Raw genomic sequence first — 19,995 nt, forward strand, 5'->3', positions numbered from 1 at the left:
AGGCAGAAGCAGCTGCAGCAGCCGCCGCTGCCGGCCCGCCCGGAGGAGCCCGGCGGGCACCGATCGCCCCGGCCTCGCCGCACCGCCACAGCCCGGCCCGGGCCCCGATCGCCCGCAGCAGCAGCAGCAGCAGCAACAACAGCGCCCGCAGCACAGGCAACGCAGCCGGGGAAGGAGGGCGGGCCGAGCGGGAGGAGGGGCCCGCGCGAACGGAAAGGGCCGGGCCCAGGCGCCGGAGGAAGCGCGGCCCGCGGTGCGAGAGCGCCGCCTGGACCCCGGCCGGACGCACGGCGGCGCCTTCCCGAGGGCGCAGGAGGGGCGGGAGGCGGCAAACGGCCACGATCCTGTGAGGGGGAGCTACTCGCGAGCAAGGCCCGTTGGCTGACCGAGGGCTCCCGCTTAGGTAAGGCTAGGCTAAACCGCCGCCGCTGCTGCTTCTTCCTCCCAAGTTAGGTTTACGGAGCGGAAATGAAAGCCCCGTGGATTCCAGCAAGGGCTCTTTACTCGATGAGTAAACCCCTCAGGTCGGATCCTGGCTCAGTCCTATAGTTAAATAGGAAGACCCAGAAGTCCCGTGATGCCAGTGAGTCTGCTCGTAAGTATGGCTTAAGGCTGGATCCCTCCCATTTTAGAAGTTGTGGGGTTTTAATGGGGTAAGTAAACTTAACACAGTACAAGTAAGGGGGAATGAAAGCCCCTTGGATTTCACTGGGGTTGTTTACTCGGGGAGTAAACACCCACATCACCCCGTTTGGATCCGACCTGTTGGAAGATCTCATGAGTTCTGGCATTTTAAGGAGGTTGAATCCCAAGACCCAGCCATCCCCTCAGGGTGGGTCCCAGCTTTGCCATGATTAAGATTGGAAGACCCAAAATTCCCACGATGCTTTAAGTTTGACTTACCCACTGGAAAAGACCCATATATCCTGTAGTTTCCGTGGGACTGATATCCAGGTAGGTAAACTTAACAAACTGCTGCTATCCTCCTCCTAAGTAGGTTTACGGAGGGAAATGACAGCCCTGTGGATTTCAACAGGGCTGTTTACTTTGGGAGTCAAGCCCTCAGGTTGGATCCCGTCTTAGTCATAATTAGAGAGAAGTCCTATGATTACAATGAATCTGCTTATAAGAATGGCTTACGGTTGGATCCATCCCATTGGAGAAAACCTCACACAAGTCCTATGATTTTAATGAGGATGCCAGTGAGCCTACTGAATGGTTTAAGTTTGGATCTGTCCTGTTGAAGACCTGTGATTTCAGTGGGGTAGGTCACTTTAAAACAGTACTGCTATTCTGTGTAGGATTTCAGCAAGGTGGTTTACTCTGGGAGTAAACCCCTCAGGTTGGATCCGGTCTCAGTCATAATTAGAGGGGGAAAGACCCATAATATGCACTGTGATTTATATGGGTGTTTGTATGTGTGACTAAAGGTAAGTACTACTACTGAAAGTAGACGTATAAATTAATGGGCCTAAGTCATGTCTAGTAGTTGTAATGGGTCTACTCTGAGTATGACTACCATTGGATACAACCTGAAGTTGGATCTCCACTTGGTTTACATCCTTGGTCAGTAAACTGCCACCTTCTTCCCAAGCAGGATCATTGAGGGGGGAACCCCATAGTTTTCAGGGTGAGGTCACTTTCAAGAATGCAATCCTTTTTTTAATTATGTTAAGGATTTTTTAAAAGGTTAAGTCTGCCTTACAGTACAATGGCCTCTCTAAGTAGCTGGTAAACAAAAAGCAAATAAAATGCCTGTTCCAATAATATCTCAAATAAAATACACATTAAATAAAATACACAATAAAATAGTAAACTGCCATCAGGCATTAAAATAGGATCTAGTTACTGAGAGGTGTAGGCCCATCTAGAGCTCGTTGGGAAAAAGGTGAGGTGTAAATGCTGCCATTATTATTATTATTATTATTATTATTATTATTATTTTCTCCAAGGCCCTGCTGCTTAGTTCCCTGCTTTTGTTTTTGCCTTTTGTTTCAGGAAGCCTTAAATGATGGGGCTGGAAGGAGGACTTTATGGATGTGATGACCCTGCATACTGGAGAGCGGTTTTGAATGTCTACCAGGATGTGGTCATGGCCAAAGCGAGCAAGCAGGGGAAAACCATTGCCTTGGATAAATGGTAAATGTTTTCAGCAGGTAGCAGAACACACCTGCTACAGCAAAGAGCTTCTGGGGGGTTCCCTCTCTCATTGTACATTCAGTGAAGCAGAACACTGGAAGATTTGGGATGCACAAAAGGAAGGCCTTCTTAACACAGCACATAGCTAAACTATGGAAGATGTATAGTGATGGCCTCCGGACTTTTCTTATGTTCTGATGCTTCAGTTGCAGCCTTAACACTGTGGTGATTTTTCATAACTGGCAGCAGAGCTGGAGAATCTTAAGACACTTGTTTCTTGTTCGTCCCCTTCATATTTTTATCACTTTGTTTTATGTGTATCCTTACTTACCCCCTCTGATTTTTATGTTGTACTGAATGGACCTCCTGCTAAGATTATTTATTGAATTGCTAATTTATTGAATTGATATTCCACCCTTCCTTCCCAAGGAACCCAGGGTGGCATACAGAAGCACAATTAAAAACAAAGCAAAAGCATTCTGAAACGATTACAATTAATCCAATCTAAAAGCAGTTTCTGTTAAAAACATTCCTGTATCCAGTGATCTCAAGGTTGCCAGGAACAGAATTCTTTAGCCACCCAATGCTTGGGTAAACATGAATGTGTTTAAATTCCTCCTGAAAGCTGATGATAATGGAGACAGGCACACCTCACTAGGGAAGGCATTACACATCCAGGGAATCGCCACTGAAAAGGCCCTTCATGGGGGCAGCAGCAACAGGGCCACCAAGTCCTCCCCTGCCAATCATACAGTCCAATATGACTTCTGCAGCAGTGCAGTGCCAGTCCCCAGAACAATGAATTGGACAAGTCTGTGGCCTGTGCAGTTCTTCTCTTTTTGTCTCTTGTGAGCTTTGCCCGAATCAATTTAATTGAAGAAGGGGGAAATGTGTTTCTCCTCTCTGATCTTTTCAATGCTATTCAAAACCATTTTATTGTTTTTACTCCCTTCCCTGTGTTACCATTTGCAGGTATCAAGAGGAGCTGCCAATTGCTGTTTCCGGGCGGAAGGACAAACACTTGACAAAAGACGAGCTGGTGAGGCTGATGGAATGGAAGCTTTCCGTAAGTAATTCTGCCAGAGTCGGTTGCCGTGTGGAGCAGAGGCAGTACGGACCCAGGGGCGTGATAGTGCGTAATCACAGGCACTTGCAGCCCTCCAGATACAGCTGGACCACGGCTCCCACCATCCCTGCTCACTGACCACGCTGGCAGGGCCTGATGGGAGTTGGAGACCAACAGCAGCTGGAGGGCCACGTTCCCCATCCCTGTTTTAGAAAGTCTACCCCTCACTTGCCCCATCTGCTCATGGAAGTTAAAAATAAAATAGAAATATTCACTGACCGTTTAGGTAACGGGAAATGCCTGTGAAATGAAATAACAGTAATCTCATTATAATAATGGTAATATATTTTTACTTTTTGGACTTTATAATCATTTGTTTCGAAAAGGTCTCCAAGAGACTTAAAAAAAATTTAAAATCATCAGCATGAATATACTATACCATTAACAGAACTCATACAGAACACCTGCAATTCCTCTTTATATTTTACACACACAAAGTGCCCCAATAACAGCAAAATAGCACCAGCTCAGTTATTCAGAAGCCTGGGGGGGGGGGGAGTCTTGGCACTGCAAAGCTGCAACACAATAAAGGCGACTGGCAGACCTCACTGGGGAGAGCATTCCATAGCGTAGCTCTGTCCTGAGTGAGCATATGAGAGTCAGAACTAATTTTAAGTTAGCAGTGTAGGTACAAGTGGAATGACTGCCTTCTTTCTTCCCTGCAGAGAGGCAAGTTTCGTCCTCGACTCCAGCAGCTGGTGGCCACTAACTCCAGCGAGATGGTGGAGAGCTGCACCAGAAACGCCTTCCAGCTCCTCCCTGACGTAGCAGCTGCCATGACTGAGCTGTGCAAACTTAAGGCTGTGGGGCCCGCCACAGCATCAGGTAGGAAAGGCCCTGAAGCCTGCAGGTTTGTTTATTTCCTGTATTTTTTTGCCTACACATTTTGCAAGGAGTTTGAGCAATGATTGTGCTCTTTCATTTACCCAACGTTCTCATAACATGATCACAGCAAAACATTTCTTCTTGAAGGGTGGTAGCCCAGTGGAGGAACATCTGCCTTGCACACAGAAGGCCCCAGCTTCACATTCCCACTCTGAAACCTGGAGATCTGCTGCCAACCAGTGTTGGCAATACTGATCCAGATAGACCAGTGGTCTGACTCTGTATAAGGCAACTTCCCTTGTGGAAGAGCATTTGCAGAGACAGCAAGGCCCCTTCCATTAGCCTGGCTCGAGTGCTGCCTCGGTTTTCTCAAACACTTGTGCAATCATGTGATTTTTTTCAAACCCATTTGCCTCCTGAAGCTCCCCCACCTCTCTGCCACCAAACTCTTGTGCAGTGCAGAGGATTCTGGGATGATGGCCTGCCAGGTCTCCTCAGCTGAAAGGGCACTATAGAACCAACACAACAGTCTTCTGTGGCTATACAAGGCAAGGTAGCACCTGCTCCACAAGAGGGAAGCCACCCTTCAGAGAAGCTTGCCTGTCATTGACGATCTAAGGAACTCTGATTCTTCAGAACCTGAATTTCTCTCTCTTTTTCTCTTGAAATTTTATATATTTAAGAAAGGGCAGGCACTTCTATAACATACAAGAAGAAAGAAAGAGCAGTTGAATTAAAATTAAACATACAAACATAATGCAAATTTGGATCACTTCATTCACACCTGAAAAGAATTATTATTATTGGGAGTGGAGGTAGTAACGTTTTCCCCCAACATGTATCAATACAAATGTTAGAGAGAGACAGAAATAAACAGTGGTTTGCCTGTTTGACAGCATGTGTTCCACAACTTTAAAAAAGAAGATGAGAAGGCCCGCAGTGTGACTGCTTCTTCATAAGCAGGGATTCCATGCTACTGGAACACCTGAATAATTAGTATCTGGATCTTGCATGTTGGGCTCTATATTTTTTTGCACACAACACATACATGCTTAGTGAAAGAACAAGAGGGCATCCCACGCTGCCCATGTATGTCCTACGCAGAAGTAACATGAAGAGGGCTCAAATTAATAATAAGAGCTTCCCTCATTCCCCACCTAACCTTGCCTAAGGCCGCATCTGCACCTTACATTTAAAGCTGTTTCATACCACTTCAAACAGTCATTGTTTCCCCCCAAAGCATCCTGGGAATTAGTTAAGGGTGTGGAGAGTTGCTAGGAGATCCCAATTCTGCTCGCAGAGCTGCAATTCCCAGAGTTCCATGAGGAGAAGGAATTGACTGTGAAACTACTCTGGGACTGGGGTCTCCTAACGGCTCTCAGTATCCTTAAGAAACTACAGTTCCCAGAATTCTTTGGGGGAAAACCATGGCTGTTTAAAGTAGCATAAGGAGGTAGATGGGACCTAAACCAAGAATGTGGTTGCCTAGTCCACCCTGCTCTGCCTGAGTGGAGTTTCGTATTCCAGATGGCATATTCTTGCCCCATGTTTATTACAGACTGCTACATATTGGTCTAAATTTTTTGCTTGTTTGTTTAAGCTTTCAGCCAGGATCCACAGGGTTTAATCTTGTCAAGCTGTATGAGCAGCAGCAGCGGTGCTTTACAAATAAAAATAATTCCAGCCTTTTGAGGGCAGGGGTGGCTAATCTGTGACCCTCCAGATGTTGTTAGGCTAAGAGGACCGTCATCCCTGACGGCTAGTCATGCTGACTGGGACTGCTGGGGGCGGAGGAGGCTGCCTTATACAAAGTCAGATTTTGAACATCCCAGCCACGCAAAAGTCATACAAGGAAGAGGCATTATGATTGCACCTGAAGGAGGCACTCCAGCCAGGCAACAGCACTCGAGGGCGGGGCATGGCCTGAGGAGGGGACAGTGAGACCTGGATCCTTAGGGGTCATGAAAGGAGGATTCAACCTGCTTTGGATGGAGTTGACAGGAAGGAATAAGATGGTCCTACTCTGCATAATAAGGGACGCAGGTGGTGTTGTGGGTTAAACCACAGAGCCTAGGACCTGCTGATCAGAAGATCGGCGGTTTGAATCCCCGCGACGGGGTGAGCTCCCGTTGCTCGGTCCCTGCTCCTGCCAACCTAGCAGTTTGAAAGCACATCAGAGTGCAAGTAGATAAATAGGTACCACTCCAGCGGGAAGGTAAACAGCGTTTCCGTGCGCTGCTCTGGTTCGCCAGAAGCGGCATAGTCATGCTGGCCACATGACCCGGAAGCTGTACGCCGGCTCCCTCGGCCAATAAAGCGAGATGAGCGCCACAACCCCAGAGTCGGCCACGACTGGACCTAATGGTCAGGGGTCCCTTTACCTTTACCTTTACCTTACTCTGCATAATGCAGATTCTTCTACTCGTATTTCCTTCTCTTTAAGAATCTTGTAGCTTCGGAAATACCCTGAAGGTGTTGAGAGCTCAAGGTGCATGTGTGACATTGCTCTCCCGCCATCTTCCCCAACATCTGCCTTTGCTCCCATTGCAGCGATTCTGACTTCTGGAGCCCCGGAAGCAGCTGCCTTTATGGCTGACGAAGCAGTAGAGTCTCTGCCAGGCCTTGTCCCTGTCCAGTACACCCTCAAGCACTACCTGCTCTACCTTGACGGAATCCAGAGCTGTGTCAAGAAGCTAAACGAAGGTAAGGCGGGAGAAGTTGGGACAGTGTGCACACTTTGAACGGGTGGGGATGCTTGCTGGATGAGGAGGGTTCTCCTTGTGAGCTAGAACACTGAACATACAGACTTCCAGCTCACAGAAACCTTCTATGTGCATTCCATTGCTACCATATATGCCAGGAAGAGACCCTTCCTCTCTACCCACCAATAGGATTCTGTCTCCACCTTTAAAGCCCCGCCTCTTCACTTAAAATAATAATTATTTAAAAGCTCAAAGCCAAGTCAAGTTTCTTCTGGTTCTGCAGTTATTTGTTCCTGTGCGTTTCCGGCTTTCTTGTCCAGTTCCCATAGAAAGTTACCTTATGTTGAATCCAACCATTGGTCCATTTAGCTCGGTAGTATTTCTTGGGGAAACCTTTTTCAGTCTGAGAGCCATATTCCCTTGTAGACAACCTTCTGGGGACTGAGCCAGAGGCAGAAGTGTGCAGTGCTCACAAAGGGCGTGTTTCCTTCTACACACACACCTCTGTCCAGGCAAACAGGAAGCCAGATCACAGCTCAAGGACAAATTCCAGTTGTGCAGCAGAACCCAAGCAGGGCTCAGGGCAGGGCCAGTGAGGGGCATGATTTGGGAAGGGGCGCTGTCCCCCAGTCTCAGGGTTTCTACATCCTCAAAGCACACAGCCCAAGCGACTCCTCGTTCTTGATCCATTTCCTAGCTGATGCAGAACAGGCCTGGACGCCTCACCGTGTGGAGATGTGCCTCTGGGCTTGGGCCGTCGGCAGCAAGCTGCAGCTGCCTTCGTTGCAGGCTCTAGGCGGAGAGGGAGCAAAGGCAGGGGACGGGGCAGAAGCAGGCAGGCCTAAGAAGAAAAGGAAAGCAACATGAAAAATTCCAGGGTTCCAGGGCTGCGGCTTTAGAATTGACCTTTGTTCCTTGGTGCATGAATACTGAAGCTGAACTACACACACACACACATGAAAAGGCTGTGCTGTTATCCTGGATCTCCAGGACAAATCGCCAGGAGAGTCTGCACCAGTGATCATTCAAGACCTTTGAACCTCTGGAGCAAATAACGTAGCTGTGGAAAACTGGTCTTCCCTCTCAGGACTCTCTTTCATGGTCTGCAGTGTGGAGCAGCACATGGCAAAATGTAGATCAGCCTTCCTCCCCGCCCACCCCACCCAAATAATTCGAGAATGGTAAGTCACTCATAAAACAGATTGGGCATCCTAATGTTAAGCTTGTGGTTTATGGCTGGAGCCTCACAGCTGCTCAGGATCTGGGATGAGCTTTATATTTGTGGGTGGGGAGGAGTTTTGCCTCCAGTTTGACGACTGTCTAGTGATTATCTTTCCATGTAATGTAAGGTTTGGCTGACTTGTGTCGTCAGGAACAATTTGCTGCTTGGGTACCACTAGGAGGAGCACCTCCACTGGAAATGCCCTCCCTTCTAAACTCCTCCCCTCCCCTGCAAGCATTCTGTAAGATTGTGGTCTACTCTAGTCTACTTTGAACGGATTAATGGATGAAATCTCTGCTATCCAGATTCTCTGACATGTAGCGAAGCGGAGGTGTTCGACTGACTATCCTTTTTGCCTCCCCAGCTCTGTCACTGCTAGTGAAATAAACACAACCAAAGCACAATTTATTTTCGGAATCCGATTTTGCTTTACGAAATCAAGTTTTATATTAGCAAAATAGAAATTTAAGCTATTAACAACAAGAATTAAATGCATTATCATCCATAGTCTCTCCCTCACTCTCTCACACACAGTCAATATGAGATATGTTCCCAGCTGCATTACAACAGAAGGAAGCTATTTTTTTGAATATTATCCTAGCATTTCTCATTGTAGTTCTTTTCCAATAAAGTCCTTATTTTCCTACAAATTTACTTGTTGTTCCTAACAACCTAAGAAGTGCCTGGCTGGTGGCCATGTTCTCCCAATGGTCAACTAGAAGCTTTCCAGAATTCTGCCAGCTGTTCAAAATATGATCTTCCGAAACACATCAATTTGGATAGACTATTGACCATCTCCATTTCTGTGACCTTCCTTTGACTTCTACACCCATTTTGCTTTGCGACGCAGGGCAGCGGTAGGTCCTTCTGTAGCATCCTCTTAATTCACTCAGGGGTAGGGTGAGGCCCAGCTGGATTGGTGCCTTGGGCAAGCTGTGTGTGAGAGCCCCTCACAATCTGCCCCAGAATCCTTTGCACCGCACAATAATTCCTCAGCAGATGTACAAAGGATCCCTTGCCTGAAAAAAATGGGAATGGCGTGTGGTGTTTTCTTTGACTGGAAACGGACCCCTCCGATGTTAAAAAGTCAAACCAAAAAAGGGGGGGGGCGAGTTGAAGACTCTAATCCTGAATGCATTTCCCTTGAGAGTTAGCCTCGTTGAACTTAATTCTGAGTCGACGGGTTTATAGGATTGTGCTGTGAGGGTTCTCTAAAATAGGCCACGGGCCCTTCAGGCAGTGGTGTGCAGCCTCATTTTGCTGGAGCCCTTGGCCATGGAGTGGAACCCCTCGGATATCTCTTCTGCCATGTCGAAACGTCTGGCTTTTCCCCCCCTCCCCGTGCCAAGGGTTAGCAAAGCTTGCTGCCGCAGCCCAGGAATTTGCCTTCTGGCTGGCTTTGTGCTGGCTTGAGTTTTTCTGCTCCAGTAATTTTTCCTTGGATGCTTAAAAGTCCCCGTGCCTGCAATCCCCCGTTTTCTGTCCTTCGCACAGCCTGGAGATTTTGCTCTTGTTTTTTGAATGTGTGCTTTTGTATTTCTTTTGTGAGTCCTGGGTGGGGAAAGCTTCCCGAGAGCAGGAATAGAAAGTGAGAGTGAAATGCTTTGCCAGTCGCTGCTGGGGAATAGTCTTGAAATCACAACCTGAGGGTGCCCCCCCCTTCAAGTAGCCAGCCCCCATCCAATCCTCGTGCACTAGGGTTAGTTTGGCATCTGTCAGTCACGGGAGACAATGGAGGAGCATGCCTCTGGGAGTGAAGAATTACAGCACCTGCTATGGCTATAGGGACGGATACAGGAGAGAGATGTTTTATTGCAGGTGGGGTAGATGAAGGCTCCTGGTTGTGCTGCTGCAGATGCACCATGGGAAGCTCTGTGTCCCAGGGAATCTTCCCTTTGTTTTAGTGAGACTTGCACTGATTAGCTTCCCAATAGACTATTGGACTGGCTATATAAGAGCCAAACCCAGCATTTAGTTTCCAGTTCTGCCCCCTTTAAAGAGCAACACATCATTAAGCCTCAAAGCAAATAGTTAAGTACCCCAAGAGCAAAAAACCCCCAACCTCTGGTGTTGCGGGCTGACAGCATTGGCACTAAAACAAAAGGGGGATATTGACATCCACTGGGGAAACATTGAGATTTTGCAGAACAAAAAAACCCCAACCGTCAACCCTTAAAATAAACAAATCAGCAGCCCATTTTAGAAATCATTCTAAATTGTATTAAGCATCTCAAAAGCCATGGCTTGCCAATGTGGATGGGCTTCTGCATAAAACATGGACAGTGGAACTGAATCTTTTGGAGGAAGGTCTTAACTGTCTGGCTGGAGTCCCAAAACAGAAACACAAGTCTTGGGAAGCGAGTTTACACACGGCAACATTCTGTTGCAGGTCTGGCATGCTGAGTCCTAAAATAATTGAATGGAAATTTGTGCTGATTTCAAATAAACAGGTAAGAGCACTTGTGGAATTTCATAGCCTGGGGTCCTCATTGGGAAGGACTGGGGGGGGCGACCCAGAAGCTCCTCTGCCGTCAGCAATCTTGCAGCTTCAGTATCTGGGATGCTGCACTGCTTTCCCCTCCCAGAAACGGGGCAGGGCCTCCTCACAGAGCGGCATCTTGCCTTCAGCTCAGCTACCGTTGGAGCTGCAGTGTTAGTTCCAGCAGGAGGAGGAGGCTTGATGCAGGGAAAGCCGGGGTGCTGCAAACATGTCAACACCGGGGGTTGCACTAGTTTTTAACACAGCAGAGCAACTGACCTAGTTTTGAGCTAGCAGAAGTGTGGCTCCCTCCCTCCCTCAGGTATTGCTTCACTGACACTTCACTCCCAACTCTCTTCCTATCACCCTTTCTAGCAAGGAACCCCGACATCCAGCACGGGCGTCAAGCCTGCTGTGCCCAATTTGCAAGCAGGTGTCCCATGACCTCTTTGTTCATCCCTTATTTTGGGCCATTCCACATGTCTGCTGTCACTGAATACACAGCAGGCTTCCCTGGAGTGACCTGCTGCTGCTGATGTCTGGGTTGTCCATTTTCTGCTTCCTCTGCCACCGAAAATTAACACTCTTAAGAGCGTTAAAAGATCCCTCCGGATCGGGCCCAAAGCCCATCTAGTCCACCATCCTGTTCTCACAGGAGTGAACCAGGAAACACACAGGCAGGACCTGGGTTCAACAGCGCTCTCCCCTTACTCTGTCTCAGCTCTGGAAGGCCAAATGCAGCCCTCTCTCTAAGGACCTAGGGACTACCCGCAGGTCACACTTCCTTCCTAGCCATGCCCTGCCCACATCTCTGGCTTGCCCCAATTCACAGCCTCCCAGAAGCTTGTGGCCTAGCTCTCATATTGCCTCTTGCTCACCTGGATGGAGGATTGAGATGCAGGGTGAGTATAAACCGCTCTACTTTGCATAGGTACAATAATGGTGCAAATGTTGCTCCGTCCACTTTTGGCTCTGCTCCCACCTGCGACTGGCATGAGGCCCCTGGAAGGCGGTCCAAAAGGGAATGTGGCCCTTGGGATGAAAAAGCTAGCTCACCCCTGCTCCACCTGGCACACTCGTGAGCAGGGGTCAGCAAACATTTTCAGCAGGGGGCTGGTCCACTGTCCCTCAGACCTTGTGGGGGGCCGGACTATATTTTGAAAAAATAAATAAAAATGAATGAATTCCTATGCCCCACAAATAACCCAGATGTGCTGGTCCCGGGGGGTTACCGTGCGGCGTGGTCCAGGTCTAGTCTGAGGTCAAGGGTGTGGTATGGAGGCTGTCCGTCAAGGCTGAAGAGGGGTCCAAGGCAAGGAGTCAGGTGTGGTCAGGAACTCTGGCAGAAGAGCAGGACAGGGTGCTGGCAGGAACAGGTTACCAACAATGTTGCACCCGCAACCTGGGACTGGGCTGGCTGGCTTTTATCTCCCCCCGAGGCATAGGGCGGCCCTGGTCCACAGGTGACTCGCCTCTCCTGGCCTGGAGGCGAGCACTCCTCCTGCAAGAACTTAGTTCCCTCCGCCTCTCTGCCCTGAGCCTCTGCAGCTCAGGAGAGGCTGGAGGGTTACTGGACCCAGGGGCAACCTCCTCTTCCCCTGACGGGGCTGAGAGTGGAGCACCTGCAGGCAATGGATCCTCAATCACCCCCGAAGCCAGAAGCAGACTCAGCTGGTGTCTGCTCCTGAGGACCCGGCACAGGTGAGGACCCTTCAGGTTCAAGCCCCTGCCCTGGCTCAGCTGGTTCTGGAGGTGGGGACTCCTATGCAGGCTGGGATTCCTCAGGTCCAGCCTCTGAATCTGATTCCCAGGCCATCACACCAGAGATGCATTTGAAATAAAAGGACACATTCTACTCACGTAAAAACACACTGATTCCCAGACTGTCCGCAGGCCAGATTTAGAAGGCGATTGGGCCAGATCCGGTCCCCAGGTCTTAGTTTGCCTACCCCTGCTCTTGAGTGTGGCTGCGGAGCCCCTTCCACCAGACATGCAAAAGTCCCAACTGCAGAGCATGATGGGTAGGATGTTTTCCACTGTTAAAGGCCCCGTTTCGTTATTCATTCATCAGAAGTGCCTTGTTCTTGGCATTTGTGTTCCTTTTTCTCCAGCTGTTTGAGAGTGGCAGCCCCCATCTTTCCCTCTGCCTATCCACCCTTGTCTCCGTCTTTAAAAGAGACCCCTCCACACAACACCCGCAATTAAAGAAAAGCTGGGGACTTTGCATGGGGGTGGAAAGAGCAGCATTGAGTAAATTATTCACAATCACATCAAGCAATTAGTTTGTCGCACTGAAATGCCAAGCCACACACATAGAGTCCCTGAGGATCCCCCAACGCATTACTTCCCCTAATCCTCACTGAGAATCGAAAGGATTATGTGATGTTGATACATTCCGTTCCCCATCCGTCCCCTCTATGGTGGCTGCGTTTTGTTGAGGGGAAATCAGAAGCAATTAACAATGTTGTTCTGTTTTGAGAAGGATGCCGCAGATTAAGGTATCACAGATCCCAAAGGCCCAAGACTGTCAGAAACCACAACTGAGTATGCGCACAGAGAAAGCTGGTTGATCCCACATTAGATCCCAGGTGCATCTGGACCAGCATTGTGAACGGTCAGAATGAGAAACCTCCCACCAGACGTTTATTTATTTAAAAAAATTGGATACCTTCAACTGCTTTAACACATTGTTGTAATATTGTGGGGTCAGTCTGAATGATACCTCTGGGTCCCTTCCCAAACCTGTGATCTGTGAGGTTACAATCTGTTAGAGACTGTTTCTTTGTAAGATAATGCCCTGAGCTGGTCAGCCAAGTACCTCCATTTACATATCCAAAGAGCTTGCCCTGTTGCTATAGAGACAAGTGGGTGGGCCTTTTCCCCACATCACCTGCAATTGCAGCAGAGTTCTCAGTTATTAGAAGTTCTGCAGGCGGGATCTGCAACAAAATGTTGCAGTGAGGAGCACTTCTGTTCAGGAGTCTAGTGTCTCCATTCCACTACCACCCTGCTTTCATTCCCCACCTCCCTCCAGCAGTCAAGAGGCTATGGTCAGTTACCATGTCCAGTCCTGACTTTTTCTAAAAGTTTTTTTGTTATAGTTCTGCAATCCTCAGGGTCTCCCCACCCTGAAGTCTGCTGATAGAGAGATGCAAGAGAGCTGCATTTTATCTATGTAAGGAACATTATTCACACTCTGATCATCAATAGCATAAATGATGATATTAAGTGGAAAGGTTTATACTAGAGGAATAACTATTAATTATAGAATGGGCTCCAGTTTTTGATCCGTGCGGGAGGCACGTTTGCAACCTGCAGTGTTTGCAACCCGTAGTACCGCTTCTGCGCACACATGGGTCGTGATTCGGCGCTTCTGCGCGTGCGCAAAGCACCGAAACCCGGAAGTAAACCGTTCCAGTACTTCCGCGTTCGGCACGGTGCGCAACCCGAAAACGCAGAACCTGAAGCATCTGTAACCCGAGGTATGACTGTACTGGAACAACACCAAACTCCAGTAAAATATTCACAGGGATATTTTGGCTATTTTCTGGGCTGTGTTAAATGTAAGCCTATGGGGTGTATTAGTTATAGTTAAATTGCATCGTGAAATTAGATTTCATTTGGTTGCAGTGGATGGTCTTTTTTGTTTTTGTTTTACTTTTTCTAAATAAATCTGATCTGAAAAAGAAGATGTAGATCGCTTCAGTGCATGAAAGTGGTATTTAGCAAACACAGTTAACAGCTGCTGGCAGACTTGTCTGTCATCTAGACCGGTACTGACTATCGTGATTTAGGGTTGCTGCCTTTTAATGGACAGATGTTCCTGCTCCTTTTACAGCCTTGTGACGGGTAGAAAAACCAGCAAGGGCAGATTCTCTCTCCCCTCCCCACCCTCCATCACTGCCTCTCCATGTTGGGAAGTTTGAATGGCTTTAAATGAGGATCAGACAAATTAACGGAGGATACCTGTAAGTATCAGGGGCTACCAGCCATTATATTCTGCCTCCACTGTCAGACGCATTATGGCTCTGAACACCAGTTACTGGGACTCATGAATGGGGAGACTGGGGTTATGCTCAGATCCCACAAGCATCTGGTTGGCCACTGTGAGAACAGGATGCTGGACTAGACGGGCCATTGGCCTGATCCAGCAGGCTCTTCTTAAATTCTTAAGCTTCACCTAGTGCTGTGCCAAAACTTGTCCCAGGAATCTTTGGCGAGAGCCGTGACTTTGAAGAGGTACAATACTGCTTTAAATGTATAGTGCAAATGAAGCCTATGTTGTGGGTGTGTTTTGAGATTTTTATTCTGTTCCAGTTTTTTTTTAAATTAAGTTTTAAAGTTGGACTATGGTTTTTATTATTGATACATCTTTTTTGGGGGGAGGGGGGACCTTCCTAAGGAAGCTTTGTGCATTTAATGAATAGAACTTATGAAATCTACATTTTAAAAAATCAAATAACAGGCAAACCTGTATGAATGTACACAGCAGTAACCCACTGTACTTAATGATAAAGGTAGCTCAGTTATCATTTTGGGGCCAGGTACTTCTACCTATAGACTATTCTTTAAGGATAAAGTCAGTGTTACAAAACCTTGATTAAGCCCGGCTGCCTTTCCCATCAGCCACAAAAGCTGTTCCTTACCCAGTGCATGTTAATTTATCCATTCTCTTCTCAACCATCATCAATAAAAACATAGGAACTACAGAAAAAGAAAGAAAGAAAGAAAGAAAGAAAGAAAGAAAGAAAGAAAGTTGGACTATGTTATAAGTCGCTTTGGGTTACTTCATATTTTTGTTTTTTTTTCTTTTTGAAACCAGCTAAGAAATAGAATACATTCGAATAAAACCGGCACTTACACCAGACCACATCCCGGTGTGTGCAGTCAGCTGAGATGCCCTGTGTTTTGTTTCCCTTTCCCGTAACCTCGCTGTGACCCGATTGCCACTTTCACCATGAATAATTAGGTCTCTCCATTCTCCGGGTAGCTGTTAAAAGTCAGAGGGCTGCCAAGTGACTGCTGCGCAGGGGGGGGAAACCAAAGCCTCTCTCGTCCGAGTGGCAAGGGCAAAGGGGAGCTGGCAGCCAAAGGTCATTCCAGCCCCCTCCTCCTCCTTTTATTCGTACGCTGTCTTTCCACAAAAGAGTTGTGCTCAGAGCAGCTTTCAGCATGAAAGCAGTGGTACATCACCGAAAAATCAACAGACACAATAACAATATCATGATAACAGCTATAATGAAACAACAACATGCAACGAAAACAACAAATGTAGTAACATTGCACCTCCTAGAAATAGAAATAGCTTCTGTGCCCACTACAAATTAGCTGAGAATGCAGTTAGTCTGATCAAATATCAAGGTCTCAGCTTCCTCAAAGGGTCACTGTTCCTTTGGCATTACCCTTCGGGCAGCATTAGTGCTTCCAAAGGCCAGAGGTGTGGTACAGTGGTGCCTCGCAAGACGAAATTAATCCGTTCCGTGAGTCTCTTCGTCTTGCGGTTTTTTCGTCTTGCGAAGCACGGCTATTAGCGGCTATTAACGCCTTAGCGGCTATTAACGACTTAGCGGCTTTAAGAAAAAGGAAACAAACTCGCAAGAACTCGCAAGACGTTTCGTCTTGCGAAGCAAGCCCATAGGGAAATTCGTCTTGCGGAACGACTCAAAAAACGGAAAACTCTTTCGTCTTGCGCGTTTTTCGTCTTGCGAGGCATTCGTCTTGCGAGGTACAGTGGTGCCCCGCAAGACGAATGCCTCGCAAGACGAAAAACTCACTAGACGAAAGGGTTTTTCGGTTTTGCGTTGCTTCGCTAGACGAATTTCCCTATGGGCTTGCTTTGCAAGACGAAAAATTCTTGCGCATTTTTCTTAACACCGCTTGAAGAGGCACAGTTGCGACGGACCGTGCTTCGCAAGACGAAAAACATCGCAAGACGAAAAGACTCGCGGAACGAATTATTTTCGTCTTGCGAGGCACCACTGTACCACTGTAGTTGGACGCACTCCTCCCCTGATGTTCCTGCTGACGCCTCTTCTACACCATGCAGCTTCTCAATAGCCTTAGGTCTGATTTGACAGTGGGTTGTATCCAGCTGCATTCTATGTTCCTCCTGGAACATCATTTGCCTTTTCATCTAAAGCAGTCTCTTCTGGGCCTCATTACATACCTTTCAAGAGGTTTTCTGCATGGGGAGGTTCCCTCCCCCCTCCCAGTGGTTTTCAGGGGTTCATCCTTTATTACATCATTTAAAAATACTTTTTATTAATTAAAAAAACTATGGAATTCAGAAAATTTATTTGACCTACAAGCAAATATGGTTGATAAAGTGACTTAGGGCATTACCCGCTCTGGGATCCCACAGCTCTTTCTCCCCTGGTCTCTACGCTGGCCCAAATAGGACTAATTTAGCCAGCTAACCCTGGTGATCATCTAATGTTTATTGGATGGATTTCCCCCCTAAATTAATTTTTGAATTCTGAATTCACGTTTTATACTGTATTTTATGCTGTTTTTTGTTGCATCAATTAAGTGTTTTAAATTTGTTGTTTGCCACCCTGAGCCCGGTTTTTGAACCGGGAAGGGTGGGGTATAAATAAAAAATTATTATTATTATTATTATTATTATTCAGAGCCGACCCATTGAAATCAATAGACCTGAGGGTAGGGAGCCTGTGGCCCTTCAGCTGTTGGTCTCCTGTTCCCATCAGCTGCAGCTGGCACAGCCAAAGGGCAGGGATGGGAGTTGGAGCCCAACAACATGTGGAAAGCCAAAGGTTGCCCTATTCCAACCCTAGGAGGTGTGTTTAGATTTGCAGTCTAAGGGTCAAACTAAATCTAAGCAGACTATTTGCATCAGAAGGGATGTTAGTGAGGGAGACATGGTTGGTTTGAGTGCAGAAGGCTCAGACTGTGGAACTCCCTGCCACAGGAGGCTTTTGTGTCTCTTGTAGCATTATATATCTTAAAAGGTATCCCAGTTCTGTTTCTTATGTAGGGAGCTTATGTTGGTTCATGTGGCCCTCTCTTCTTCCTCTTCTTCTTTTCTTCCCAGCACATATCCTAAGCTCAGCAGTGCCCGCTCAAGCCATGGACTCCGCCACAGGATGACGCTGGCAGTGTATGGCTTTGTCACATGCAAACTGGCTGGAGGAGTAAACAGAAAATCTAGCATTAGCAGGCTGAGCACTCCTGACACCAGCAAAAGAAGGAACTGAAAGAGGATGACGCAGCTGGAAGAGACAGAAGCTCTTAAAGGTGTTGCCCTCCTGCGCAGCTCCCAACCAGGTAAAGGAGGGCAGCTTCAAGAGAACCTCATACATGGCAAAGGCAGTCACGTCATTTGCCCATTATGGCCTTTCCATCTTTCATACACTGAACCAACCTTAATGGCTGGTCCCCATTGGGACTGGTGGGCTGGAAGGCAGGGAGCCTAACAGTAGGGGGCGACAGAGCTAATGACAGGCAGAGCCAACGAATTCTAGTTTTGTTCCTCCTTGCTGAGTTCCACAAGGGACAACACTGAAAGTGAGGAGGAGGAGGAAGCTGACAGCCAGACAGCCTCCTCCTGCCACATGGGGACCCCAAAGTGGTTGTAAGAAGTGTGCACGCACATGAAAGCTCAAACCAATAACAAACTTAGTTGGTCTCTAAGGCGCTACTGGAAGGATTTTTTTTTATATTTTGGTTGTAAGAAAGACGCCGGGTTTTTGGAGACCTGCTGAGAGTAGACTGAGGCTGGTGAGTCCTTTGCCCTAACAAACCAATTGCTGCTTCTACCTGATGCATTTTAGGTCCTTTAGAGCAGGAAATAACAAAGACAATAGTATTTTGTGTCAGTGTTATTTTTTTGGTTATTTGGTTATCTCTTTTTCCTATTCTGTAATCCGCCCGGGAGCTAGTGAAGACTGGGTGATAAATATATGTAAAATAAAAACATGTCAAAAGGTGGGAAGCCCAATTAGCTCTTTGGCGGAAAGGTGGGATATAAAAGGAAAAATAAAATAAATGTACTGCTTACATTAAGTAGTGAACGACAAGGTAAATAAAGTACTATTTGTCAGAAACTGAACTGCAGTGGAAAAGAAACAGCACTGATCGTGACACAGAGAGGTCAGGCCTTGCAAGAAATCTGGGGCAGGTGTTTAGTGAAAGCCGGAAAGATCCAATGCTGCTAGATTGAAATGTGACACTCTGCTCCCTAAAACACTGCCATTTCCCTTTCAGCACAGGTCTTCTCATGTGTTCTCTGGTCGCCAGGCTGTCTTCTGCCTCCTTCTGGAAAGGACACTTTCTGCCCTGGGTTGCAAAGCTCACCCCTTAAGAATCCCAGGGGGTGGGGAGTGTGTTTCAAAAGGGCACACACCCCCCCCCGCCACTGTGGGAGCAGGAGAGTGTTTTTATGGATTCCCAGCATCTCAGACATCTGTCTTAGTTGGAATTATTACCTGTCAGACCGCATCTCAGAAACCCCATATCATGAACCCTGTTATCTTCCTGGGTCCACCCACGCACACAGGCAAAATAAACTGCAATATTTTTTTTCAAAAACAACAACCCATCCACATGGAGAGATGCACGCTGTTTGCTCACACTCCCACACATATCACGGCAACTGCAGCTGCAAGGAGCAACACACAGGGTTGGGGCTTGTTTGACTGGCATACTTGTGTGTGCAAAGGAAGGCCACCAAGATACAGAGGCTGCAGCTCCAAATACTACAAGCCTGTCTAGTGCTGTAAAATTTTTTGATTATTTTGTGTGTGTGTCCCAATAGATTATGGGGGCGTAACCCATCATTGGTGATTCAGGGGGCTGTTTCAGAGCAGGACTGCAGAAACTCAGACTGGTGATGGGGAGAGAGAAATGGATGTGACAACAGGTCACATCCATTTATCTGCACACCTCTGCCCCCCCCACTACTGCCATGCAGCCCCCGCAAGATTGCTCATGATGGAATACTGCCCTTGGCTAGAAAAGGTCTCTACTCCACTCCCCAATTGTATACAGGACTTCCCACTCTTTTAGAAATCTCCACTTCTGGGTTTTTTTTTAATATATTGTTGTGGATAAAGCCTGAAAATGCACAAGCTGCACTTGCTTAAGCAGACACGGGCAGAAGGTGTCTCTGTATCTCCTAGTAGATTTCTAGGTAACATGGAAGTAGATTGGCAAGGATTTCCAACTCCCAATGATGGCCAAAACAAAAACGAACACCCCCCCCCACTAAATTAATATTGCTGAAATTAAGAAAGCTGATGGGACCTGGAGTGGCTTTTGGTGCAGAGGGACTGTGATTCAGTTCAGTTTGGATACTTTCCTGGAATCATGGCAGGCTGAAAAAAATGTCACTATCCAAGAATTCTCCTCTGCACAGCTTCCTAGAGACAAAGCTCTCTAAGGGCTCTTCCGGGTTCCTGTTTATTAAGCATTCACCCATTGCTTGCACAAAGCTGACACGGAGGTCAAATTATATCCATTGTTTGTTGAGCAACTGTCCTGATTT

The 19,995-nt window shown here is 47.4% G+C and overlaps 1 protein-coding gene across 6 annotated transcripts; it reads left to right on the forward strand.

The window, feature by feature from the left end:
* Positions 1-263: 263 nt before the first annotated feature.
* LOC308463552 (uncharacterized protein) lies at positions 264-18,509 on the forward strand. 6 transcript variants are annotated; one of them, XR_013979610.1, is made up of 7 exons: positions 264-403; positions 1,999-2,139; positions 3,112-3,205; positions 3,931-4,090; positions 6,641-6,793; positions 14,332-14,461; positions 17,545-18,509. XR_013979610.1 is itself a non-coding variant. In XM_080982063.1 (6 exons), the coding sequence occupies exons 2-6, from the start codon at positions 2,009-2,011 to the stop codon at positions 17,598-17,600; spliced, it is 594 nt and encodes a 197-aa protein (XP_080838189.1). In that variant the 5' UTR covers positions 264-403; positions 1,999-2,008; the 3' UTR covers positions 17,601-18,509. The 6 variants fall into 6 exon arrangements, 5 of the variants coding, with proteins under 5 accessions (XP_080838189.1, XP_080838185.1, XP_080838186.1 ...); XM_080982063.1 differs by lacking the exon at positions 14,332-14,461; XM_080982059.1 differs by lacking the exons at positions 14,332-14,461; positions 17,545-18,509 and adding an exon at positions 7,490-8,664.
* Positions 18,510-19,995: the final 1,486 nt, after the last annotated feature.

This window comes from Podarcis pityusensis, assembly GCF_964106645.2.
Source record: "Podarcis pityusensis genome assembly, chromosome: 14".
In the NCBI taxonomy this organism is placed as follows: domain Eukaryota; kingdom Metazoa; phylum Chordata; class Lepidosauria; order Squamata; family Lacertidae; genus Podarcis; species Podarcis pityusensis.